The sequence below is a fragment of the Bos taurus genome, chromosome 1, assembly GCF_002263795.3.
Source record: "Bos taurus isolate L1 Dominette 01449 registration number 42190680 breed Hereford chromosome 1, ARS-UCD2.0, whole genome shotgun sequence".
NCBI classification, from domain to species: domain Eukaryota; kingdom Metazoa; phylum Chordata; class Mammalia; order Artiodactyla; family Bovidae; genus Bos; species Bos taurus.
This window is the reverse complement of record NC_037328.1, coordinates 152449459-152476528: the sequence shown is the minus strand read 5'-3', so window position 1 is coordinate 152476528 and position 27070 is coordinate 152449459. Positions and strand designations below refer to the sequence as shown.

Below are 27070 nucleotides of genomic sequence, written 5' to 3'. Positions count from 1 at the left end.
TTTGAGTAGAATAGGTGTTAGCTCTTCTCTAAATTTTTGGTAGAATTCAGCTGTGAAGCTGTCTGGACCTGGGCTTTTGTTTGCTGGAAGATTTCTGATTATAGTTTCAATTTCCGTGCTTGTGATGGGTCTGTTAAGATTTTCTATTTCTTCCTGGTTCAGTTTTGGAAAGTTGTACTTTTCTAAGAATTTGTCCATTTCTTCCACGTTTTCCATTTTATTGGCATATAATTGCTGATAGTAGTCTCTTATGATCCTTTGTATTTCTGTGTTGTCTGTTGTGATCTCTCCATTTTCATTTCTAATTTTATTGATTTGATTTTTCTCCCTTTGTTTCTTGATGAGTATAGCTAATGGTTTGTCAATTTTATTTACCCTTTCAAAGAACCAGCTTTTGGCTTTGTTGATTTTTGCTATGGTCTCTTTTGTTTCTTTTGCATTTATTTCTGCCCTAATTTTTAAGGTTTCTTTCCTTCTACTAACTCTGGGGTTCTTCATTTCTTCCTTTTCTAGTTGCTTTAGGTGTAGAGTTAGGTTATTTATTTGACTTTTTTCTTGTTTCTTGAGGTATGCCTGTATTGCTATGAACTTTCCCCTTAGCACTGCTTTTACAGTGTCCAACAGGTTTTGGGTTGTTGTGTTTTCATTTTCGTTTCTATGCATATTTTGATTTCTTTTTTTATTTCTTCTGTGATTTGTTGGTTATTCAGCAGCATGTTGTTCAGCCTCCATATACTGGAATTTTTAATAGTTTTTCTCCTGTAATTGAGATCTAATCTTACTGCATTGTGGTCAGAAAAGATGCTTGGAATGATTTCAATTTTTTTGAATTTACCAAGGCTAGATTTATGGCCCAGGATGTGAGCTATCCTGGAGAAGGTTCCATGTGCACTTGAGAAAAAGGTGAAATTCATTGTTTTGGGGTGAAATGTCCTATAGATATCAATTAGGTCTAACTGGTCTATTGTATCGTTTAAAGTTTGTGTTTTCTTGTTAATTTTCTGTTTAGTTGATCTATCCATAGGTGTGAGTGGGGTATTAAAGCCTCCCACTATTATTGTGTTATTGTTAATTTCCCCTTTCATACTTGTTAGCATTTGTCTTACATATTGTGGTGCTCCTATGTTGGGTGCATATATATTTATAATTGTTATATCTTCTTCTTGGATTGATCCTTTGATCATTATGTAGTGTCCTTCTTTGTCTCTTCTCACAGCCTTCGTTTTAAAGTCTATTTTATCTGATATGAGTATTGCTACTCCTGCTTTCTTTTGGTCTCTATTTGCATGGAAAATCTTTTTTCAGCCCTTCACTTTCAGTCTGTATGTGTCCCCTGTTTTGAGGTGGGTCTCTTGTAGACAACATATATAGGGGTCTTGTTTTTGTATCCATTCAGCCAGTCTTTGTCTTTTGGTTGGGGCATTCAACCCATTTACGTTTAAGGTAATTATTGATAAGTATGATCCCATTGCCATTTGCTTTATTGTTTTGAGTTGGAGTTTATACACCCTTTTTGTGTTTCCTGTCTAAAGAATATCCTTTAGCATTTGTTGGAGAGCTGGTTTGGTGGTGCTGAATTCTCTCAGCTTTTGCTTGTCTGTAAAGCTTTTGATTTCTCCTTCATATTTGAATGAGATCCTTGCTGGGTACAGTAATCTGGGCTGTAGGTTATTTTCTTTCATCATTTTAAGTATGTCTTGCCATTCCCTCCTAGCTTAAAGAGTTTCTATTGAAAGATCATCTGTTATCCTCATGGGAATCCCCTTGTGTGTTATTTGTTGTTTTTCCCTTGATGCTTTTAATATTTGTTCTTTGTGTTTGACCTTTGTTAATTTGATTAATATGTGTCTTGGGGTGTTTCGCCTTGGGTTTATCCTGTTTGGGACTCTCTGGGTTTCTTGGACTTGAGTGATTATTTCCTTCCCCATTTTAGGGACGTTTTCAATGATTATCTCCTCAAGTATTTTCTCATGGTCTTTCTTTTTGTCTTCTTTCTTCTGGGACTCCTATGATTCGAATGTTGGGGCATTTAACACTGTCCTGGAGGTCTCTGAGATTGTCCTCATTTCTTTTAATTCGTTTTTCTTTTTTCCTCTCTGATTCATTTATTTCTACCATTCTATCTTCTAATTCACTAATCCTATCTTCTGCCTCTGTTAATCTACTATTTGTTGCCTCCAGAGTGTTTTTGATCTCATTTAGTGCATTATTCATTATATATTGACTCTTTTTTATTTCTTCTAGGTCCTTGTTAAACCTTTCTTGCATCTTCTCGATCCTTGTCTCCAGACTATTTATCTGTGATTCCATTTTGATTTCAAGATTTTGGATCATTTTCACTATCATTATTCGGAATTCTTTATCAGGTAGATTCCCTATCTCTCCCTCTTTTGTTTGGTTTGGTGGGCATTTATCCTGTTCCTTTACCTGCTGGGTATTCCTCTGTCTCTTCATCTTGTTTATATTGATGTGTTTGGGGTGTCCTTTCTGTATTCTGGCAGTCTGTGGAGTTCTCTTTACTGTGGAGTTTCCTCGCTGTGGGTGGGGTTGTACAGGTGGCTTGTCAAGGTTTCTTGGTTAGGGAAGCTTGTGTCGGTGTTCTGGTAGGTGGAGCTGGATTTCTTTGGGCAACTTTGGGCAGCCTGTATATTGGAGCTCAGGCCTGTGTTCCTTTGTTTCTGGAGAATTTGCTTGGTATGTCTTGCTCTGGAACTTGTTGGCCCTTGTGTGGTGCTTGGTTTCAGTGTAGGTATGGAGGCGTTTGATGAGCTCCTGTCAATTAATGTTCCCTGGAGTCAGGAGTTCTCTCGTGTTCTCAGGGTTTGGAGTTAAGCCTCCTGCTTCTGCTTTTCAGTCTTATTTTTACAGTAGTCTCAAGACTTCTCCTTCTATACAGCACCATTGGTAAATCATCTAGGTTAAAGATGAAAAGTTTCTCCACAGTGAGTGACACCCAGAGAGGTTCACAGAGTTACATGGAGAAGAGAAGAGGGAGGAGGGAGTTAGAGGTGACCTGAATGAGATGAGGTGAAATCAATAGAGGAGAGAACAGGCTAGCCAGTAATCACTTCCTTATGTGTGCTCCACAACTGGACTGCTCAGAGATGTTCATGGAGTTATACAGAGAAGAGAAGAGGGAGGAAGGAGACAGAGGTGGCCAAGAGGACAAAAGGGGGGAACCAAAAGGAGAGAGACAGATCCAGCCAGTAATCAGTTCCCTAAGTGTTCTCCACCGTCTGGAACACACAGAAATTCACAGATTTGGGTAGAGAAGAGAGGGGGTAGGGAGGAGACACAGGTGACCTGGTGGAAAAAAAGGAGAGTCCAAAGGGGGAGAGAGCAGTCAAGCCAGTAATCTCGCTCCCAAGTAAAAATGGGTACTGAAGATTGGGTTCTTAAAGGTACAAAATTGATAACAAATACCAAAAAGCAAAGATTAAAATTCTAGAGTAGAGTTTGGAATTTCAAAAATACACTATTAAAGAAAAGAAGAAAAAAGAGAAGAATAAAAAAGTCACAAAAATTATATAAAAAAATATATAAAGTTTGCTTTTTAAAAATAGGGTCTTTTTTTTTTTTGCAAAGTAATAGTAGGTTATAAAAGTGGAAATTAAAGGAGTAATAGAGGACTTAAAAATTTTTTTTTAATGAAAAAAAAAAAAAAGAATGATCATAAAAATGGTAAAAAATATATCTAGGACTTTCTCTGGTGGTGTTGTGGGCAGTGTGGGGTCAGTTCATTTTCGGATCGTTCCTTGGTCCGGCTTATATTTCTCAAGATCTATAGACCCCTCCCTATGTAGTTGGTACTGACTACAGGGTTTTAATCTATTGCACCTGTCACTTCCAAGAAGGTTCCCTCTGTTTTAGCTTCTTCTGTTTGCTGGTCTCTTCAGTGTCTGATTTCTGCCCTGACACAAGGGGGCGGTGGTGGACACTTTTTTAGGCTCACTTGTTCAGTCCTGCTGTGGGGAGGGAGGGACACTGCAAACAAATAACACTGGCGTGTGCTCGCAGTGCCTCAACCACACTGGGCCTGCCCCCCCTCACGGAACATGTGCCCTCCCATCTGCCTGGAACTGTCCGAGGCCGGCCCTGGGCTGTATGTACCTCCCAGGTCTAAGCCGCTCAGGTTCAGGCACTCAGGTAGTCCTCAGAGGCGCAGACTCAGTTGGGCCAGCGTTTTGTGCCCTTCCCAGGTCCGAGCAGCTCAGGTGATGGGGTGTTTGGTGAGTGCGGTCACCGCGACTTATCGCCCCCCTCGTCCCTGACGCTCGGTTTTCTGGGTGTACAACCTGCGCACCTTCTCAGGCGAATGTTGACTGTCCAGAACCCCAGGAAGTCTTAGTTAGCAAAGAAGCCTTTTTACAGTTTTGTAGATAATGTCTCTCTGGGGCTGCGATTGCCCCCTTCTGGCTCTGGCTGCCTGTCACCAGAGGGGGATGGTCTGCTGCCAGCTATCTCTGTTCAGTCCTTTGTTCTGCACGCGGGCAAGGCAGTGTCTTAGGTTAGGGCTGGCTTTTTGTGTGGTAGCTATCCCACAGTCGGGTTTGCTAGCCCAAGTTAGTTCCCTCAGATTGCCCTTGGGGCATTCAGGCCAGATCCTTTCTCTAAGCAATGCAGCCCGCGCCTCCCTGCCCAACCCCCGCTTGCTAGTGGCGGGTGCAGGCGTCTGCGCTGCTTCTCCACTAGGGGAGTTACTGTTGGGCTCGTAATCTGTGGGTTTTAATTATTTATTTATTTTTCCTCCCTGTTATGTTGCCCTCTGTGCTTCCAAGGCTTGCCACAGACTCGGCAGTGAGAGTGTTTCCCGGTGTTTGGAAACTTCTCTCTTTTTAAGACTCCCTTCCCGGGATGGAGCTCCATCCCTACCTCTTTTGTCTCTTTTTTTGTCTTTTATATTTTTTCCTACTGCCTTTTGAAGACAATGGGCTGCTTTTCTGGGTGCCTGATGTCCTCTGCCGGCATTCAGAAGTTGTTTTGTGGAATTTACTCAGAGTTTAAATGTTCTTTTGATGAATTTGTGGGGGAGAAAGTGGTCTCCCTGTCTTACTCCTCCGCCATCTTAGGACCGTCTCCCTCCGGGTTGGTTCTGATGGGTCTACTTGGAGAGGCTGGCTCTCTGAGGGTGACGCCGGTCACGAAAGATGTGGTGTAGCTTGTGAAAAAAACCAGAGGACTTAGAGGCACAAATCTGGATTTGAATCCTGGCTCTGTCACCAATTCACTCTTAACTATCCTACTTAATTTGCCTAATGTCTCTGAGTCTCTGCTTTCTCATCTGAGTCTCAATTCTCATCTGGGAATTGTTGTTTAGTTGCTAACTTGTGTTCAACTCTCTGTGACCCCATGGGACGGTAGCCCACCAGGCTCCTCTGTCTGTTGGATTTCCCAGCAAAAACACTGGTGCGGGCCAGTCCCCCCTCCAGGCAATCATCCTGACTCAGGTATTGAACCTGCATCTACTGAATTTTAGGCAGATTCTTTACCACTGAGTTACCTGGGAAGCCCACGTACCGGGAATAATCGTACCTTATTCAGCATTGTGCTGAATTTCAGAGATTGGTGGAAAACTATAAAGGTATGAAAAACTTGGGATGTTGTTCCCCAGAAGTTCTGCATCTAGGGTAGAAACTGAAACTGCTTCTCTGTTGAAGGGGTGCACATGGCTCAGGTCTTCCAGGTGAGAATGGAACATTCCTTTTTTTTTCATTTTATTTTAAAATTAATTTAGTATAATTGGAGAATAATTCCTTTACAACATGGTGATGGTTTTTGCCGTACATCAGCATGAATCGGCCACAGGTATACATGTGTCCCTCCATCCTGAACCCCCCTCCCACCTCCCTTCCCACCCCATCCCTCTGGGTTGTTCCAGAGCACCGGCGTTGGGTGCCCTGCTTCATGCATCAAACTTGCCCCGGTCATCTATCTCACATACGGTAATGTACGTGTTTCAATACTATTCTCTCGAATCATCCCACCCTCGCCTTCTCCCACAGAGTCCAAAAGTCTGTTCTTTACATGTGTCTCCTTTGCTGCCTTGCATGTAGGATCATCAGTACCATCTTTCTAAATTCCATATATATGCATTAATAGACAGTATTGGTCTTTCTCTTTCTGCCTTACGTCACTGTATAATAAGCTTCCTGACTTACGACAGACTTACAGACTGCAAAGTTTTGACAGCCCATGATTTTAGTCTCAAAATTTCGCAGTGATTTCTGTGCGGGTGGCAGAAGTGACAAGGCGAGGCTGGGGATGTCACTGAAAAGAAGGCGTGATGATGACCCTTCAGAGCCACAGTGACTGGGGGACAGATTGCTTCCTGCTAACTCTATAGTTATCAATTGTTGGGCCTGCAGTCTGTGAACGGGGCACGGGGGCTGACTTGCACTCTCCCAGTCTGAACTGGCTTTTTACTCTTTCACCAGTAACGGGGGGCCCAAGCTCTGTTAAACTGATCCCCAAGGATCCACCCCTGGCTGGGATTCCCTAGGCCAGCCCAGGTGCTCCCATCATCACTAAGGAAGTGTGGGGATGGGGTCTGACCCCAGGCAAAGTTGTTTGAGTAACAAATTGGTAAGCAGTCTCTGCAGGAAACTTGGTAACGAGGACAGAAGAGCCAGGGCTTAGGAAGATGGCAGGATGAAATTCCTGCACATCTTGGGGCAGACACGCCTGTCATCCATTACCCTGAGAGCAGTGTGCAGGGCACACATGGGGCAAACTGCTTAACTCTCCACATTCCCTTACAATTAACGAGCCAACCCCAGTGACTGCTTTACTTGGGTTATCCACCCCAGACAGATTTAAAGTTTCAAGGAAACCCAGATCTCCCTTTTGTGTGATAAATGAGTGCACAGCTCGAGGACCTTGGCGACTCACCAAGGAGACTGTTACCCTGGAGCAGCCCAGTTACCACCACAGACGCAGAGGCTCCAGGGTGTGGGCTGGTCCCCCACGTGCATCTCCATTTGTAACCATCCTGGCTGGGGGGAGGGGAGCAGCAGGAGTGAAGGAGTGATGAGTTGGGCCTCCCTGGTGGCTCAGACAGCAAAGAATCTGCCTGCAGTGTGCAAGACCTGGGTTCGATCCCTGGGTTGCGAAGATCCCCTGGAGGAGGGAGGGCATGGCAACCCACTCCAGTATTCTTGCCTGGAGGATCCCATGGACAGAGGAGCCTGGCGGGCTACAGTCCACGGGGTTGCAAAGAGTCAGACAAGACTGAACAATTAAGCACACATACACACCCATCACTTCATCCAACACCAACCCCCCGAGAAACAGAGGGAAAGGATGCACACTGCCTCTATCAAAGGGGCTTTCTCTCTGAGGGCCCACCTGAACTCCTTTCAGCTCCAGGCAGCTGACTTTTAGACAAGCCTCTAAGAAACAACCTTATCAAACCAGCCAACTCCCCTGCCTCTCTTCCCCACCTGCCCCAGTCCCTTCACAGAAAGGGAAAAGAGCCCACATTACAGTTAAATTCTGCCCCCAGACAATTCAAGGGCAATGATGAATTTTGTTTTCGATGTTCCAACCTATAAACAGTACATACCACATTCCGCGGGTGCCCCACCCCTAGTCACCTTCATCCAACACCTAGATGGGAAGTTCCGGCAGTCATTGTGGTCACCGGTCATCACTGAGGCTCATCAAGGGAGTTATGTCCTGGGGCAGTGGTTCTCAAGATTTAGGGTTCATCAGAATGAGCTGAAGGGCTGGTCATTCTGACCCAGCAGGTCTGGGGTGTGAGAATTCGGGTCTCTAACAAGGTCACAGGGATGCTGATGCTGCTGGACGGGGGACCTAGGAGCCTGCTCTGGGTAGATGTCTCACCTAAGAACCACCACAGAAGTTCAGTTCAGTTCAGTTGCTCAGTTGTGTCTGACTCTTTGTGACCCCACGGACTGCAGCACACCAGGCCTCCCTGTCCATCACCAACTCCTGGAGTTTACTCAAACTCATGCCCATTGAGTTGGTGATGCCATCTAATCATCTCACCTGCTGTCATCCCATTCTTCTCCAGACCTCTATCTTTGCCAGCATCAGGGTCTTTTCAGATGAGTCAGCTCTTTGCATCAGGTGGTCAAAGTATTGGAGTTTCAGCTTCAGCATCAGTCTTTCCAATGAATATTCAGGACTGATCTCCTTTAGGATGGACTGGTTGGATCTCCTTGCAGTCCAAGGGACTCGCAAGAGTCTTCTCCAACACCACGGTTCAAAAGCATCAATTCTTCGGCACTCAGCTTTCTAGTCCAACTCTCACACCCCTACATGACTACTGGAAAATCCATAGCCTTGATGAGACGGACCTTTGTTGGTAATGTCTCTTCTTTTTAATATGCTGTCTGCTGCTAAGTTGCTTCAGTCATGTCTGACTCTGCACAACCCCATAGACGGCAGCCCACAGGCTCCTTTGTCCCTGGGATTCTCCAGGCAAGAGTGGGTTGCCATTTCCTTCTCCAATGCATGCATGCATGCTAAATTGCTTCAGTCGTGTCCGACTCTGTGCAACCCCATGGACAGCAGCCCACCAGGCTCCTTTGTCCACAGAATTCTCCAGGCAAGAGTACTGGAGTGGGTTGCCATTTCCTTCTCCATAATATGCTGTCTAGGTTGGTCATAACTTTCCTTCCAAGGAATAAGCATCTTTTCATTTCATGGCTGCAGTCACCATCTGCAGTGATTTTGGAGCCCAAAGCAGACAAGGCCACAAACGCAGGGGAGCCAGCTGGGGACCCTGAGTGGGTGGCTCTTTCATTCATTGAAGGGGGACAGGTCTGTGTCCCTTCCTCTTGAATCTCGGTGAGCCTTTGACAGCTCTGATAGAATGTGGTGGTGTGACTTCGGGGCCAGGTCATAAAAGGCCACACAGCTTCTCAGAACACGTGTCCTACAGGAAGCAGCCAACGTTAGGACGACACACTCCCTGAGCCGGCCTTGCTAGAGAGGCCAGGTGTGGCCCCAAACGAGCCTGCTTCCAGCCAACCCCACCATGGGACAGACACAGGAGAGAAGGCAGGCCTGTCCATCTGCCAATTGACATCAGTTGAAGCCACAGGAAGCAGAATTGCCCAGCCCAGCTCTGTTCTAGTTCTAAAAGATTCCATCGTATGAAACGGTGATCTTTTTAAGCCACGGAAGTTTTGGGTCAATTTGTTACTTAGCAATAGGTAACCAGAGTGGCACACTGGGTTGGAAAGGGTAGGTTAGCAAACCACACGCAGTGAACAGATGGGGCCCTATGAGAGCCCATGGCCTGGGCTTGGCGCCCTCTGCAGGGATCAGTTCAGATCTGTCTTAGCTCCTCTGGCCTTCCATCCACCCATCTGGCCAGGAGAAAAGCCAGAGCCCGGAGCAGCCTTAGCGATCCTGTGGCCCAAGGTTCCTAGCACAGCTGGAGACACGCCGTCCACTGGGGTGGTGGTGAATGACTGCAGTAATCGCCCAATAATTGCCACAGCTCCCGAGGTCCAGTGAAGTTTGCCCTTCCTCCCGTGGGTGGCTTTAGTGTCTCTGCCCACCCCGCCCTCGATCCTGAACTTGGCCCAGTGACCTCCTTTGGCCAATGAGGTGTCAGCAGTCATGGCGTCCAGCACCCCTGCCCCTGCCATGGCCATGTGCCCAGGCCCGGCCACTGGAGGACAGAACATGGAGTTGACTTGAGCGACCCGTGCTGTGTGGGCTGTCACCCCAGACAGATCTGTCAGACCCCAGGCACAGGAAGGGGTCAAGACCAGAACTGCCCAGCCAGATCCGGTCTAAATTGCAAAATGAATATTTACTATCTTAAGCATCCAGCTTTGGGATGGTCTGTTACCTACTGCTGTAACAGCAACAGTTCACTGAGGATCAGACTCCCTTAGGGGACGGACATGCACCGCCGCTCCCGAGAGTCCGGGCTGTCTCTCGTGTCTAGCTGAAGGCATGGGAGACACTTGCAGGGTACGTGGCAGAGGATTCCTAGCCTTGTTCTCTGAGTGTTCAGCCCAAATCTACTGAGCACCCAACAGGTCAAAGACACCAGCGAATTCAAAAGGAACGTGGTCACTTCCAGCCTGGGAGGGGCACCAAGAGCACCAGACAGGAGTGGGTGCTGCTGCACCCCAGGTGTGGAGCGTGAGGCAGCAGCGGGGTCGCTTCCAGACTGTGTCGACCGGGGGTCGGGGGTGTACATTGGCCCTCTGTTGTAGTATGGCGGTCCAGGTGAACTAAAACGACTAGGAGACACGTCCAGGGAGTCAGTTTAATGCCCCCAGGGTTCTCAGACCCAGTACAGCCTCAGACTCCACGAGCGTTGCTACAGTCATCCTTTGGTTCTGATTTTCAGGCCTCTTAAAACAGAAGTGTAAATGCTAACGATCAGAAACACCAAATTAAAAAGGGAATCAATTTAGATAATTAGCCTTAAGCACAAAGGATTCTTAAAAGAACCCTACATTTTTCACTGACTCCTAGATGTAGTAAAAAAAAAAAAAAAAAAGAAAACTCGAGAAATGTATATTGCTGACCTTCATTTTTTACTTATTTTTTTTAAAAAGAGTAAACCAAAAGAAAAAAACTTTACAGCAAATATTTTGCATAAATATAAACATGCATGTCTACTTCATAATTAAGCAAAATAAAACTTTCAGGCACAAGATTTTAATAATCATTAAAGAACGAGACAATGAATTCAAGACAGAAATAACAGGAGCAACAAAGACATTTCATGACATTTCAATTGGTCTTCTCGTCCAACCTACTGGTTAAGGCCTGAGTTTTATGGATCCTACCTTCCTCACCAAATGGAAACATACGCTGTGGCTGCACCTAATGCATATCCACATGAGAGACAATTACTCTTTCAGAATAGTGTAATAAATACTTCACATGCACACACCCCTCCACACACACCCTACTTAACCAGCCTCTCAAATAGGGAAGTAATAAGGATCTTGGAATTTTCAAGTTTTCCCACCACTGAAACACATACACATTAAAAACCACACTTTTAAAAAATGATTCTGCTACAGAAATAAAAGAGTTAATAAGTGGCGTCACGACACATCTCTAGTCTGTTACGTTTCCCTGAACCACGCCCGTACGGCAGCTTGCTTGCCACGGCTCCTCAGATGCTTCACTGCACCCAGTGGCAGATGGTACACAGAACAAGGGAAAGGCCATTTTAACGCTTTGGTCGGACAGTCTCCAGCTGTCCCTGGAGGCCGGGAGCGTCCCCGCGGTTCTGTGCCCTCTTCACACCAGGCCGCAAGCCTCTCCAGTCTGCTCCTGCGAGCTCCAGGCAAGAGGAAAACCACAGGGCCTGCTCAGGGCCCACGCCGACCAGCGCCTGAGCAAGGGGAAGGTCCGTGTGGGCTGGTGGCACCCACAGAGCCCCGTGAGCGGGGCCGGGGCAGGTGGCTGACAAGGCACAGAGGCAGGAAGAACAGGTCCAGCTTGGCTGGCAGGTGGGCACTCGTGAGGGGGAGTCTGTGAGGCTGGAGGCTTCATTTCCAAAAAGAAAGGATTCCTTACTCTGCCGGGCAAAGCTGGAGGGCATGCAGAGGCAACCAGCACAGACTTGTGCGGAGAACAGAACCAGGGCTGGGCCAGCAGCTGTGACAGGCCTGCAGGGCCAGCATGCGGGGATGGGGCGGGGGCTGCGTGCAGAGCCCACCCCCCAAGGCAGGCCACCGGCAGGCACTGCCGAGGCACCCACAGACCTCACACAGGCCCAGACCCCGGGCTGGCCATGCGCATCAAGCCTCTGAGGAGAGGAAAGGAGGGAGAGAGGCTTAAATAGATCTATCTTTAGTCCAAGTTCCTGGTGCCCACCCCAGCCTGAGCAAGTGAAGAGCGGTGAAACAATTCCCACGTCCAGAAACAATTCACGTCTCCCAACCATCACCTTCAGGCTTCCCTGGCAGCTCAGACGGGAAGGCATCCACCTGAAGTGCAGGAGACCCAGCTCGATCCCTCACTCAGGAAGATCCCCTGGAGAAGGCAATGGCAACCCACTCTAGTATTCTTGCTGGAGAATCCTATGGACAGAGGAGCCTGGAGGGTTACGGTCCATGGGGTCGCAAAGAGTTGGACATGAGTGAGTAACTAACATACATAACCACGACCTTCAGCTTCCCTGAGCTGTCATTACCAAGAAATTAAAAACAATCAATTCATTCTAAGTAAGTTCCTACCTGCCATGAACTCCATGAAGCCGCGTGATGGGCAGAGGACCCAGCACAGGTGCTGGAGTGACCCTGAGCGCAGCTGGTGGAGTGGCGTGAGCAGGCTGCCTGGCCCCGACTCCAGCTTACTGGGACCACCGAGTGGGGGACACAGATGACTTCGTGAGGCTCAACTCAAAGCCCCTGCCACCAATCACCTAGCTTCTTCCTGGGTCCAGACTGCTTCCCTCCACTAGCCAAGGAGGGAGAGGTCACCGGCGGGAGAAAGGTCAGTCTTCACGTTCTCAATACGGCTGAATCGAAGCCGACAGATATTTCTCAGGACATAATCATTCAGGTGACAGAAGTGGACGACTCCATACTAACGCACTGATTGTAGGATGACTTATCACACATCCATGGTGTACAGACGCTTCCCCCCAATAACAGATTCATCTGGAAACGGCACACCACAGAAGGCAATCCCGTGACTTCCTTCTGGTTGCGTATAAAAAATGAGCCAGCTTGGGACTCAGGCACAAACAGCGGTGCAAAAGCAAGAACGGGGGAGCCCTGCCAACACCTGCTCATTGTACACTGCATGCCTCCCAGCCAGACCGCAGTCTGGAGAGCAGCTGCCGGCCCATCTGCCCAGAGGCCTCCTCACCTCAGCCCTCCCACTCGTCCCCACTGGCAGCCTTCGAAAGAAGCCCTCTCGTTATGGATCCATGCGGAGCTTAAAGCCCCAGTTTAAGCAAGTCACAGGCATCAGCACCATGGCTGCTGGCTTCCTTTCCTTCCCACCGACCCTCACGTGGGACTGATGTATTCAGGGACTGCATGGATCTAAACTGGAGAGTAGGAACCCACACTTCTATCTTTTGGAATCCAGGAAAAGCTCCGATGCACAACACAGCTCTTACACAGGCCCATGGACAAGGCTCTCTGGTTCCAGTAAGATTCAGGGGCAGAAGTGGGAAGGCCTGGTCTGGGGCAAGACGCTGGCCCCACGCCAGCCACGCACGTCCCTTCCTCATCTGCAGGCGTGGGGCTGAGCCACGAATCCAGGCCCCCCCACGGACGCTCTCGTACCCCTTCCTGAAGTCCGTTTCTACACAGGCCTGCCAGGCCGGGTCAGGCAGAACCTCCTCACCACCTCGGGTCCATAGCTGGAAGTGGCTGGAACATGCGTCCGTGCTGGGGTTTGAGGCTGCTGCCACCCCCACCCCTCCTTTCACTGGGGCAAACCATTTGGTCATGCTGGTGGCTGCTGAGGTTTGACACTGAAGCACTGGCCAGGAGAAGAAGTGGCCTTTGAGGAACCTAGACCAGGGCACATTTGTCTAGTTTCCATTAACAGTGTTAACCAAATAGAGATACAATTCTGTTAGTTCTGCTATAGATCTACTTAAAACTTTGAAACATTGAGATTGTTCAAAAATTACGTGAGAAAATCACCCATCACCATAAGTTAAAGACATGCACGTCTGAGTGCTTCAGAGCCTCCAATTCCTCCTAGAGTCACGATCCCCGCATTTTCCTCTCAGCGTGGACTGCACACTAAAGCAGCCTGTTCTCGAGGCAGATCTGTGCACCAAAAAGTTGATTTCAAAAGATCCGGCTCTAGTCATCACTGTCACTGCCAGACTCGCTCAACTGCAAGTCATTTCCTATAAAGAGAAAACAAAGTCAGACCAAAAGGACACAGTTTAGAAACAGCTCCCCCGTGGTTCTTTGGTTGCCTGTCTGGGCTCTCATGCTCCAGTAACACCAGGCTGGCTCAGTTTAATTATGGAAGAAAACTGATTTGGCTCGGCCACAAAACTGGTGCCGTCAACGTTTTAAAAGAATTGCTCTTTTTGCATCTGCAAAGGACAGCAATACTGCGTAATGAGGCAGAGCAGGGAGGGACTGGCTACACGGTTTTCACATGTCTCAATAAACAGCAAAAACTAGTCATAAATTGACTATCTAGTGGAATTGTTCATATAAAGTTTCTTTATAAGAGCAAAAATAATAATACCCAGTTGGGTTTCCTGGTCAGGCAGCTAAATTCTGTTTATGCCAATAATATGCTAATGCAGCATAAACACACACCCAGCCCCTCTGGCCGGAATAGTCACGTTATTTTACACCTCAGGTCTGAACTACTGAGTTCTGTAAAACCTTCAATTTTGTTCAGCATGCAACATCTAGGTTTAGGAGTGAAGAATGTAAAGCTTTTCCATCTAAAAGAATAAGAGGACTCACAGGACCTCAGCTGATACCACCTGGAATAGAACAAAAGTGAACTACATTTCTGGATCACTGATCTCCGGATCACTGACCACTGATGTCCTCTCAGTGTGTTCTCAGGACCCCAGGGTCCTCGAGGCCCTTTCGGAACACTTTGACCCGAGCTCCTCCCTTTTCTAACTATAAACCTTTGTGACGCCAGATTTTCTTCACAGACTTCAACCTACACAACTGATGGCAAGGCTGAATGCAGAAGCAGATGTAAACTCCCTACTTTGTAAAAGTGATTGGCAAAATTTTAAAGCAATGTTACTCTTCACACTAAATATTTTTTTATTTAGAAAATTTTTCATAAAAGTGCTGCTTTTATTATCATATGGCTGATTGTCATTTTTTCAGATGAATTACTGAGTATTTTAAGCATGTCCCAGGTTTAATCTCTAACGTGGTAAACACTGACACAAGCTATAAACGTAAAAGCTCCTTGGGGTCCTCAATAATTTTTATGACAGAAAGAGGTCTGAGAGCAATAAAGGTGACCTCTGCTGTCCCAGATGTGGGAAGGAGGGCACAGCACCAGCAAGTAATCCCAATCAGAAGAGCTGAGCACCATCGCTTACGAAGAAGGTGACATGCATGTGAACAGCTCAGCATAACGGAGCTGAAGATTCAGTTCTGAGATTTCTTAACAGTTTGACACAGGTTCAAGCTGATCCATTTGTTTTTTGGGAGAAAAGATATAATGCATGCTACCATTTAGGAAAACAATACTATCTTCACTCTGTATGTTTTTACATTAGGGTTTAGGAGATCTGTGCTACTTACTTTAACTTTAGGGTCTGTAAGTTGGTTCTGGTTGACGATCCTAGTTTAAGTAACCTCAGTACTTTATTGGGTTTGTGGTATGCAAAGACTAAGGTCTTGCCATTGGAAAAGCTACGAGCCGGGAGAGCTAATAAAGAGCCATAAAGAACTAAAAAGGAGTTTAAGGCACTTAAACATGCACTGAGCTATTTTTGGCTCTTACTTTCTGGGAGGAAAGGAAGCTTGGCACTGACTGGGTAAAACAAGAGCTGAGTTACACAGTCACAGGCGCTGCAGTCATTCTCCAGTATGAATACCAGAGGTCCAGTGTAAATCTTAGTTCCTGAACCAATGGGGAAGAGTGCCAAGTATACCTGAAATCCAGAAGCTCAGCCTGCATCGTGAGATGGCAGAAGACAGCCTTCACTGGCATCCCAACAGTGCTGAACCCACTCAGGTAGGGGAGCAGGGACCGGCACACACGCGAGTGTGCGTGCTGGGGTGGGTGGGGAGTGCTCTCGCCCCAGCGGGCAGAGGCCTACAAGGCCGGCCCCACACAAGGGGTCTGTTAGACGTCTACAGTGTGGAGCTGAGAGCGACTCTGCCTGCCCTACAGGAGCAGGGTTATGACACCTCCCGAAGTCAGCCCAGGAGGACACCCAGCTCCAGGGACTCTGGCAAGAGGACAGGGCACAGACCTGCATCTCCCCGCCTCCAAGACGAAGACGGCTGTTCTCGTTCCCCTCTGCCTTACCACCACCAGTTGTGAAGAAGGCCACAGACACTACAGTGTCCCTTTCTTCCCTCCTGCCCAAGGTTGGCTGGTTCCAAACTCACACATCAGCACTTCCCAAAATCCACAAAACTTAATTTGTGCCAATACAGAAAAGCAAAGAGAAGGAACAGATTTTTAATTTTGTGCTTCCTGTTTTTACTGCTTGGGGACTTTATTTGCTCCTTTCTGCTTCAAACTGTCTTTGCAGGACCCTTTCTTATGCCGTAAATATCTTCAGGTTTATAGACTCTGGCGTAAGACGACAGAAGCCACTGCTCCGGCCGGCCCTCCCAGCTCCGCCCGGGCTGTAGGCAGGAAGGCCCACTTACTGAGGGTGCTCATGAGCTGCGTGCTTCCCGGCGGCCGCGCAGCTCCGGTCCCGTTGGCCACGGCTGGCCGGCCGCCACAGGGCTGCGGGGGCGACGCAGGGCCGCTGTCCTCGCCGCCACTGCTGGAGCTGTCGTCGTCGCTCCCTGACGAGCTCTCCGAGTCCGAGGAGCTGCTCCCGCTGCTGCTGCTCATCTGCTCAATGATGTCCACTTCGGCCCTCAGTTCTGGAATAGATGACAGGGCGGGGTCAGTGTGTCGAGCTTTCCGCACACAGGGCCCAGGCAAAACCCAGAGCAACCACGGATACCTGAAGATAAGCTCCTACCTCTCGAGCCCTTAAAAACAAACAAAATGACCAAAACCCACAAACAAAAACACCTAACATGTCTCCGGAGAGACAATGGAAACATTTAATTCACCTAAAGTACCCAAAATGGACACTGGTTCAAGATAACGATTCTTTTAAGAAATGAAGTTAAATCTGTTTGGCCTTATCTGTTTAAAAAAAAAAGGAAAAAAAAAAAAAAGATTGTGAATGACAGGATTAAACACCAAATAGGAGAAGAGCCGTATTTTGCTCAGGGGCGGAGAAATATCTGACCAGGAACTAGAAGGTCTGAGCACTTACTTTGGATCCACCTCTAACCAGCTGGGAGACCCAGGTGGAAGGCAATGAATTTTCCAGGACGCTCTGGAAAAAGAAAGGGCCAGAGCAGACAGCCTCTGGGGTCCTTTCCTTGCACGTCCCACAAGGCTCACAGGAGGGGCCAAGGCTGCTAAAGAATGTCTTTCTCTTCCTCCCCTGTCCTCTTTACACATCTGATGAACAGCCATGCCTTTAGGTGCTGCGTTTGTATTAAACGTAAAGCAGGGAAATAACACGTTTTACCCGACTGCTTCAGTGTCTGTGAACGTATTAAGGATCCACCACAGAATACATCGGGGAAGGCGCCAGATTCCCCTGTCCAAACACACCACAAGACCTTAAATGACTATGGTTCCTTTAAGCGTAACTGGCAACAACCAACCACTCATGGCCCAATTCCTATTCAGCTAAAGTGAAAACCTGCACAGTCAGCATTCCAATGTCCAGGAGGAAAAACAAAACCCAGAGGCTTAACAACTGTGCCCCACACACAGAGTGATCTCATTTGCAAAGAGACAGTATTTCCACATGGTGGAAAAGGGCAACTTTTTATCTTTTCCTGTTTACTGCTGTTATGGGTTTAATTTTATTTCATAAAACTTCAAAAACATGAAATACAACACTTACCTTCATAACTTCCTAAGAGTCTGGACAACTAAAACCATCCACTGTGGGGGAGAAAACCATGGTGAGCTCTGTCTCAGGCTTGCACTAGAGAGAGCCTGACCAGACAGCTAAGTCCTTCGAGGCCACTGGTCTTTATGGAGCTTTCCTACTTCACACTTTGTCAGTACAAAGCACTGGCTGAGGAATTTAACCTAGACACTGTGTTTACATTGACACGCTTGGTTTTCATCCCCAGCACCTGGGAATTCTCTTCTTCCAAAACCCTAAGGTGTGCCATACGGACCTTCAGATGGTAGTCAGGCTTGTTTAAACCCCGGGCCTCTAAGCAGACCGCTGCAGAGACAGCCACAGCCCAAGTTGCTGAACTCCCCCTTATCAGACGAGGTGAGTGGTAACCCCTGCACACCCATCGCCTCTGGAATGGTGACCCCTGCATAAACTGCTACAGTGGCAGAGAATGCCCGTGCTGCCAGCCCTGCGACCTCCACAGAAACTTCAATGCCCTCCTCCAAGTTGCTACTGGGGCTCCAGAAACCGCTCTCTACCTCTTTTGATGTCATCCAGCTGAGGTTCAGGTGAGGGGTTATCTTTTAAGGGAGAGGTTTTAGGTCCAGCCGGAGGCTTCGTTGGCGCTCTGAACGACATAGGTGGAGGTGGCGGCGGCTGGGATGGCTGTGGGGGTCGAGGGGGCTGCTGCTCCATTCGGGCTTGGATTTTACTGCTCCCCTCAGCTCTGAAATGAGAAATGGTCTGTGAATTGGAGGGGCAAAAACAGCGGTTCTCAGATCTGCCCCAGTTACCAAGTACCCGGAACCATCTGCAGAACCACAGGCTTCAGAAGACTGTGCCTATGGTTTTAGCACACAGACGACTCATGCTGCTGTGTCCCAGCTCTGCACTGTGCACCAAGGAGGAATGGACACAACACTCGCTGCCCTCAAGGGGCTCACGTTTTTTACCGAGCAGCAGCTAGGGCACTGAGGTAGGATATACTGTGATTGTGAGAACCCGTCTGAATTACAGAAAATGTAACTACTCAACTTCTGCACACTATAAAGTTATAACCACAGGCAAATGAGTTATTAAAGAAAACTAGTTCTGGAGAAGGCAATGGCACCCCACTCCAGTACTCTTGCCTGGAAAATCACATGGACAGAGGAGCCTGGTAGGCTGCAGTCCATGGGGCCGCTAAGAGTCGGACACGACTGAGCAACTTCACTTTCACTTTTCACTTTCATGCACTGGAGAAAGAAATGGCAACCCACTCCAGTGTTCTTGCCTGGAGAATCCCAGGGACCAGGCAGCCTGGTACGCTGCCCTCTATGGGGTCGCACAGAGTCGGACACGACTGAGGTGACAGCAGCAGCAGCTCTGGAAATACTGGCCTGTTTGCAGTTTTTTCCCCATTATCTACTTACCACTTGCTCATTTTGTTACAGGCCAACTCTTGCTGGCAGCACGCAAAGCATTCCACCCCAGACCAAGAAAGTACCATCCATTAACAATTTCTTTTGTAAATGGACTAGCTCAGCATTTTTCAAACTTTGGGGAATCTCTATTAAAATGCAGACTGTGACTTAATAGGTCCTGAAATCTCATACTTTTAACAAACACTTAAGTGATAAATAATAGAACCACTGGGTTACTTCTACTTATAGAATAAAATTTGACTTTAAAATAAAATCTAATTTTCCTCATATGACACATGTAATGCCTGTCAAATTAAAAATTAAAAGAGAGCTCACTATTCAAAACAAATTAGTGATCAATGGCTTCCCTGGTGGCTCAGATGGTAAAGCATCTGGCTACAATGCAGGAGACCTGGGTTCAATCCCTGGGTCGGGAAGATCCTCTGGAGAAGGAAATGGCACCCCACTCCAGTACTCTTGCCTGGAAAATCCCATGGACAGAGGAGCCTGGTAGGCTATAGTCTACGGGATCGCAAAGAGTCGGACACGACTGAGCAACTTCACTTTCTTTCTTTCTTTCTTTCTTTAAGTGATAAAACACTGCTGGTGCCCAGATGACACTGAGTAGTAACAGAAACCCCAACAACCAACAGCTTCTGGAAGGCTAACCGCAGCCCCTGGCTGGAGAAAGTAATCTACCGACACACACTGAGCAGCAGGAGAGGGCTCCATGACGTCCACCCGGCAGAACTCCCCTCGGCCCTGAGGCAGTCACCAGCGCACTGACCCTGTCTCTTCATCTGTGTGCGGAAGGATAACACCACCCTTCCAAAAGTTACTTGTAAAGGTTGAACAATGCACGTAAAACATGGAGCACAGTGCTGGGCCTATGGTAAGACCTCAATAAATGCTGGGTACCTTTTCTTTTTGTGGAATGAGTAAAGAAAAACAGCTTGAGGAAGCATACACAGAAAAACATCGGACTGTAACACTCTCTTTAAAATTTACTCTATTACAATAATTACTGTATCACAATAATAGAACCACTGGGTTACTTCTACTTATAGAATAAAATTTGACTTTAAAAGAAAATCTAATTGGCCTCATTTGACACATGTAATGCCTGTCAAATTAAAAATTAAAAGAGAGCTCACTATTCAAAAGAAATTAGATAAAGCTTTGATATTATAATAATCTCAAATGTATCCTGTAAAAATTTAATGTTGTCACTCTAAAAAAGAATATATATTACTCAATTATTCTTTCATAATTTTAAGTCTATAAACTTAAATCTTATCCCTTTGGTGGTACTGTATCAACAGCCACGTCAGTCAGTTCAGTTGCTCAGTCGTGTCCGACTCTTTGCGACCCCATGAATCGCAGCACGTCAGGCCTCCCTATCCATCACCAACTCCTGGGGTTCACTCAAACGCACGTCCATCGAGTCCGTGATGCCATCCAGCCATCTCATCCTGTCATCCCCTTCTCCTCCTGCCCCCAATCCCTCCCAGCATCAGAGTCTTTTCCAATGAGTCAACTCTTTACGTGAGGTGGCCAAAGTACTGGAGTTTCAGCTTTAGCATCATTCCTTCCAAAGAAATCCCAGGGCTGATCTCCTTCAGAATGGACTGGTTGGATCTCCTTGCAGTCCAAGGGACTCTCAAGAGTCTTCTCCAACACCACAGCTCAAAAGCATCAATTCTTTGGCGCTCAGCCTTCTTCACAGTCCAACTCTCACATCCATACATGACCATAGGAAAAACCATAGCCTTGACTAGAAGAACCTTTGTTGGCAAACTAATGTCTCTGCTTTTGAATATGCTATCTAGGTTGGTCATAACTTTTCTTCCAAGGAGTAAGCATCTTTTAATTTCATGGCTGCAGTCACCATTTGCAGTGATTTTGGAGCCCAAAAAATAAAGTCTGACACTGTTTCCACTGTTTCCCCATCTATTTCCCATGAGATTAATAAGATTGACTTAATCATAAAGCACACCTTTCTCCCCAGTGACTTCTACGTTTCAGGTCTTAAAAACATTATTTATTTTCATTGCCTTTGAGGAAAAGATATTTTATTGACTTGTCTGAGAAGACACAGGTGGGAGCTGCTGAGCCTGCCAACAGGATGCTAAGTTCCCAGACGGGCACACTCTTATAAAATAACTGAATAGACAAGTAAGTCTACAGAAACGGCATAGCAACCTTTATCTGCTTGTTCACATACCGCGTCTTCTTGACCTGGATGCTGCTGCTGAGCTTTTCCAGCACATACTCTCCAGTGTCGTGATTGATGATCAGCACACAGTCCTTCTGGTAAGGCCGCTTGTTCCCCTTGAACACAGTCATCGGTGGTGTGGATCCCTTTTCGACCACAAAAGAACAATTCAGACAATCAAACCAAATACCCCAGTTATGAATATCAAGACTGAATTTAGAGCTGGCTTTATCTCATCAAATCTTTTATCAGAACTACGCAAATAGGAATAGAAAGGGGATTTCCTTGGTGGTCCAGTGGCTAAGACTCTGTGCTTGCAAGGCAGGGGGCCTGGGTTTGGTTCCTGGTCAGGGAACTAGATCCCACATGCTGCAACTAAGACTCAGCGCAGTCAAATAAATAAATTTTTTTTTTTTTAAAAGAAACAGAATAAGCTGATTTGCATTTTATTTTTGCTTGGGAAGCCAGGAGTTAAAGAGGAAATAATATAGCAAGAATCTATAACTGTGCAACTATCTCTAAGTAATCAAGAAATAAATATTGAATTTTTAAGTTACTGTACATTTTCCAGAGATTTGGGAAATGTTACAAATAACAGTAAAGTGTGAACTGAGAAACAGAAGTGACGCATTCCTGTCTGACACTGAGTAGAGCTCTCACTATGAGCAGTAAAGCTAGTGAGTGATCTCTGCATTTCCTTGTAATAGGAGAGTCCGGGCTTCCCCTTCATGCTAAGTAGCCACACACCTTCTCCAGGCTCACTGTTCTGGCTGGTTCAAGTACCTCAAGCCACTAACCTGCCTAAGGCCTTCCATGACTGCCCAGTGCTTAAGGCCCAAGAAGAAAACCTGTAAACCAGCCACCTGGCCCCTCCACTGCACCGGCTCCTTTCACCCCGGGCTCTGCTGGTTCCAGAGAAGAAGGCACAGTCCTCTCTGAGAACCACAAGTTCTGTCCTGCAGGGATTTAACAAGGATTCTGTCTGCAACATCCTAACCCCTCCCTCCCTTTCAGTTATTCAACCTTCAAATCTGCTCAAAGGTCACTTCCTCAGGCAAGTCTCCCTAGATTTTCTAAAGTAAGTGCAATGTTTTCCTACAGTTATTTAAACTCCCTAAGGACAAGAAACACGCTTGTTTTCTTCAAGAATATATTCTCAGTACCTAGTAATGAGCCAGCACCACAGTGGGTGGATGTTAACATTTGCCAAATGTATCGTTTAATCCCCTGGATGGAATCAGAAATTGGTTGGCTCCTTGACACCTGGTTCATACAGTAAAAATTAAGAGCTGGAAGGGACGTTAGGGATCATTTATCTAACCTCTTTATTTTACATTTGGGAAAGTAAGGTCCAAAGGGAGATGATGCAACCTGCCAAAGGCAACAACTAATGAGACAGCAGTTTGAACTGGCAGACAGTTTTTTGGCAGCACAAAGCTTCCCAGGCTCTCTGTCTAGAGCCTTTTCATTCTCTCACTGGTTACCAAGAACTAATCATGTTCCAGGACAGGCCTGGGACATGCACGTGTTCATTAAGACTATTCTGTCTGATCCTTGCGATCAGAGTGGTGCCTTGGTAAGACTTTAGCAGTGTCTCTCTGCGAGGGTTCTCCACTCAGCTTTTAATCTGTAGCTCTGAACCTAGGCCCTGCCTGAAACTGCCAGCCTTAACATCACCCCCTGCCAGATTCACAAACCACGCTGATGCTGCCCCTGCCTCTCCACGCCCCTAAGCTACTGCTGTTTTATACTCATAGGGCACTTGGGCCTCTTTCTCTGCAGCTGCTGGGGGAGGCTACATATGTCTAAAGGAGGAGCCAGGTCCCACCTTGCCTTCTTAGGAACAAATGGGGAAAGGGAGTTTGGGAAAAACGACAAAGAATTTTTTTTACTCAGGAGCCTGGGAAGCATGAATTCCATCCCATCTGACCCCCATAGTTCCTTTTCTCCTTATGTTGGCACTTCAGAAATCTAGAAGTTTTTAAAAAGGAGGAAATCAAATTGCAATAACAGAATATGAGGATTCACTGTGATTCCATATTAAAAAACAACGATGTAATAACACCTACAGGGATATGTGGCAGCGTAATTGTGACTTCATCTCCTTTGCCGACCTGAAGCTCTCCTTCACAGGAAGTATCTATAGACGCCGGCTTAAAGTCGTCTAAAGGGAAAGAAAAAAAGCATTTATCCACCAGGTTACTTGTATTAAGTGCTTGCACGGCATTCGCATGTAAGAATGGAAATTTGTTGTAATTCAGATAAAAGAAAATACAAACCACTTAGAATTTCTTAAAATGTTATCTCACTGTGGAAAACTTCTCATGTACAACAGCAAAGAGAATAATACAATGAGTCCTGTGTACCATCACCCAGCTTCATTACCAGTTCTGGGACAATATTGTTTCATCTGTACCTCCATATACTTTCCCTCTTATCCCCACTGGATAATTTTGAAGGAAAAAGGCTAGAATTTATATAACTTTTCATTAAGCAAAGATACTCCCTTCCCGTAAGTGACAGATGAAAATTCATGCCTTATTACCCCACAATGAGGTGTTTTATTAGGGTTATTTTAAGGATGAAAAGCGACAGAGTATGTTTTTAAAACCCTGTGATTATAAAACACAGTATGAAACATGAAAGGTCACAGCATTTTGATAAGAACTGTCAAAGTGAGGATTTGCCACACTCCAGTTTCATAGCTTTAATAAGAATATTCCTATAGCTATCTGGAGCAGAAGGTTGAACTGTATTTCCAAAGGTTAATCCTGCCCATGTTTCTGAACTGCAGTTAAGGCACAGTGTGAACAGCCACCTTACCCCCTTTTAACACAAACCTGCCTCAAACTGCAGGCCAGGTACTTCAGTAAAGTGTCTTATTTAAACTGCACGTTGTCCTTCATTCTGCTACAACACCAACTTAGTAAACTGCTCAGGAAATGATGCTGCTCTTATCACATTCCCAAAACCCAGCCCCTCAGAGGGCTGATCTGCTGTCAGCAGGAAGCAGAGTAATGGCCTGGCAAGTGACCACAGGAAAACAGAAGTTCATTATCTACTACGCCCTGTTTCAAGGTGTTGAGTCACATCTAAGAACTCCTCGGACAAAAACAAGTCTTAACCAGTACTGGGGCTACCAGGACGCGAAACCAGGAGTCTGTGAATCATAGTGGGATGCTCTGGCGGCCAATTCTTCACCCAGGATACACAGTGGAAAGGCCCTCCCTCAACAGAGTCTGTAATCATGGAGGAAAAAAGAGGTCCAACATAATGACTATTTGCACATTCCTTATGCCTGCTGGCTTTTGCTTCCAAACATAGATCGAGCTCTAACTTATTCCTGGCTCTCCAATCCTAATTTTACTTTCCACCCACAAGGGACTGGATCTGGAGGAAAAGTCAGGGGTAGGCTGGTGACCTCAAAAAGACATCAAAGCACGAGAGAAGCTGGCACAGATATATGGAGGAAAAGAAGACGGATGAGGTGCAGAGCTGCGGATTCTGGGGCTGCAGCCGGGCGCCGGGGAGGCCAGAACCAAAGCGGGCAAGGAAAAAAAAGGAAAGAAGACAGGAAAGGAATGGAACAGGAGGGAGTGGAGGCCAACCCCAAGGAAAACGAGAAGAGCTCCTGAAGCGTGGAGATCCCCAGTGGGGATCGGGGTGTGTATCGAGGGGGAGGGGGGCAGGCTGGAATACAAAGAAGCTGGAAACTGAGGCGGGGTCGCAGCCCTTCGGTAATAAGAGGGAAAGGTGGAGGATGCCAACCCCGAGGAAACGAGAAGAGCTCCTGAAGCGCGGGGATCGGGTTGTGTGTGGGGCGGTGGGGGTGAGGAGAGGCTGGAATACAAAGAAGCTGGAAACTGATGTGGGGTCGCAGCCTTTCGGTAGTAACAAGGGGACGTGGAGGTTCAGGGCGCAAGAGGGTCCAATGACCTTCGGAAGAAGCATTTGGTAGCGCAAGGCGGAGAAAACCTGGGAGTTGAGGGAAAGGTCTGGTGTGAGAAGAGGCAGCTGGGAAAAAACCAAAGGAAAAACCCGAGGTCCCCCGAGGGAGGGAACGCCGGCAAGGCCCCCTGGCCTTCTGCAGGGCCGAGGGCGGCCGAGGGGCGGACTCACAGCGGATGGTGTGGAAGGAGGCCCGCGGCCGCTTCTCGAAGCTCTCCCCGAGCCGCAGGCAGTGCTCCTCGCGGTCCAGCAGCGGGTTGGCCGTCCCGTTCATGGCCCCACAAGGGCCTCGCGCCCGCCCGGGAGCCCTCCTGGCGCGGCCCCGGCCCGAGCCGCCGGCGCCGGCGTCCGGGGGAGCCGCGCTCCCGGGACAGCGCTCGGGGGCGCGCGGGGAGCCGAGCCGGCACCCACCCGCGCAGGCCGGAAACGAGCTCGGGCCAACGCGTCTGGGCGGGGGACGACTCTGAGGAGACCTGACGGCGGAACTTCCGGCGCCGAGGAGGGACTTCCGGGCCCCCAGCGGAAGTAGCGGGGGCGGTGCCATGGCCGAAAGTCCTCTCCGCGGGGAGAATCCGGATTCGAGGTCTCTCCGCGGGGCGGGGGTGGGTGTTGACCAGTCGAAGGGTTTTGGGTGTTTTTTTTTTTTTTCCCGCGGTGGCTCCCAAATTCTGCTTCTGAGGCTGCGCCTGGCTGGGGGCTCGGCGCGCCCGGCCCCACCCTTCAGGGGAACCTAAGAACTGCTGACTGGGGCGCCCAGCGTGCGGTGGACTAGGCTCACGCGGGTCGCCGCCGCCCGTCGCGGCTGGGCGGCTCGGCTCATCCGCAGGGTCCTGGCGGCCCCACTCTCCGCGTCCCTGAGCCTCTTCTTCGTCGCTTTCGCGCGCCCAGGGCGGCGCGAGGGCCTCAGTTCCCGAAAGGGGCGCCCCCTCGGGTTCATGAGACAGACTCGGGCCACCCGGGCGTAGTAGCTCCGTTTTCCCCGAAAAACGCCGTGTCTCGCGTCTTTGGCGACGGTGACCGACCGCCTCCGGCTTGGACAGCCGTCGTGGTTGTTTTTAAAGACACCCCCGTTTCGCGGACACCGAACCCTGAGGAACCGTAAGGTTTCTCAGTCAGTTGTTGAGAGTGACTTTTTTTTCCTGCCTAAAGCGGCTTACTGACTGTTCAGGTTGTAATTAAGCCTTTCTGTGCGTGAGAGCCCGGCCGCTGGATGTCAGCCCCCTGAAGGCTGGGGTCTGTGTCTTGTTCTTTGTGACCTCTTCTTCCTGTAGTGGAGTAGGGCTTTGTGTAGGCTCAGCATCTAGTAAATGTTTGCCGAATTGAAATGTTAAGTGAAAGAACTATTCTAGAACCACTAACTGAGCATCTTAAAAAAAAAAAACCTGTTCTAGAACCCCCAACCGGAATGTTATTTTTTTTTTTTTTTTCCTTTCCTGCGAAGTATCCGATGCTGCTTCGGGCTTGAACCCAGCCTGAGGGACCACATCTGAGAGGACCCTGCCTGTGTGAGTGGTATCCGCTTGAATTCCTCAGGTTGTTGAGGAATGGAGAATCTCCAGTAGTGTTAAATGTTCAATATATGACCATCCACGTCGGAGATGGCTGCTTTGCAAAGGAGAGGGCTGCAGACAAGGATTCTCAGCTCTGAAGAAGAGGAGAAACTGAAGAGAGACCAAGCTTTAGTGTCTGATTTTAAACAGCAGAAACTGGAAAAAGAGGCTCAGAAGAACTGGGACCTTTTTTACAAAAGAAACAGCACTAATTTCTTCAAAGATAGACACTGGACTACCAGAGAGTTTGAGGAGCTCAGATCATGTAGAGAGGTAAACTAATACTTCACCTTGTTGGAGTGATTCTTCATTTAAAATCTGTAGAAGAGGGGTGTTTTATTGCATTCCCAGGGCGAGTGTGAGGTAGAAAATATAT

General features: G+C 47.7%; 2 protein-coding genes across 13 annotated transcripts in view; one reads left to right on the top strand and one right to left on the bottom strand.

The window, feature by feature from the left end:
* Positions 1 to 13255: 13255 nt before the first annotated feature.
* EAF1 (ELL associated factor 1) lies at positions 13256 to 25688 on the bottom strand. Its single transcript, NM_001192153.3, has 6 exons — positions 25316 to 25688; positions 23266 to 23360; positions 21206 to 21342; positions 18118 to 18305; positions 16299 to 16523; positions 13256 to 13825 (listed from the first exon to the last, which is right to left on the bottom strand). Exons 1-6 carry the CDS (start codon positions 25686 to 25688, stop codon positions 13779 to 13781), a joined length of 1065 nt encoding a protein of 354 aa, NP_001179082.2. The 3' UTR covers positions 13256 to 13778.
* Positions 24330 to 27070, top strand: part of METTL6 (methyltransferase 6, methylcytidine) — a 31302-nt gene continuing 28561 nt past the window's right edge. For 5 of the 12 annotated variants that reach the window (XR_009494114.1, XM_010801762.4, XM_059885406.1 and 2 more), the window contains exons 1-2: positions 25687 to 25727; positions 26586 to 26967. Coding sequence is in view for 11 of the 12 variants with exons in the window: in XM_010801762.4 (XP_010800064.2) it covers positions 26743 to 26967 (225 nt within the window). In the remaining variant the exon portion in view is untranslated. 12 annotated transcript variants of the gene reach the window in all.

Excerpts from the sequence above, each read along its gene's own strand:
- EAF1 (NM_001192153.3), bottom strand. The coding sequence starts at position 25,688 with ATGGCACCGCCCCCGCTACTTCCGCTGGGGGCCCGGAAGTCCCTCCTC. Across the intron at positions 23,361-25,315 it reads CTCCTTCCACACCATCCGCT|ACGACTTTAAGCCGGCGTCT; the intron begins GTGAGTCCGCCC and ends CTTTCCCTTTAG. Across the intron at positions 13,826-16,298 it reads GCAGCTCATGAGCACCCTCA|GAAATGACTTGCAGTTGAGC; the intron begins GTAAGTGGGCCT and ends TTCTCTTTATAG.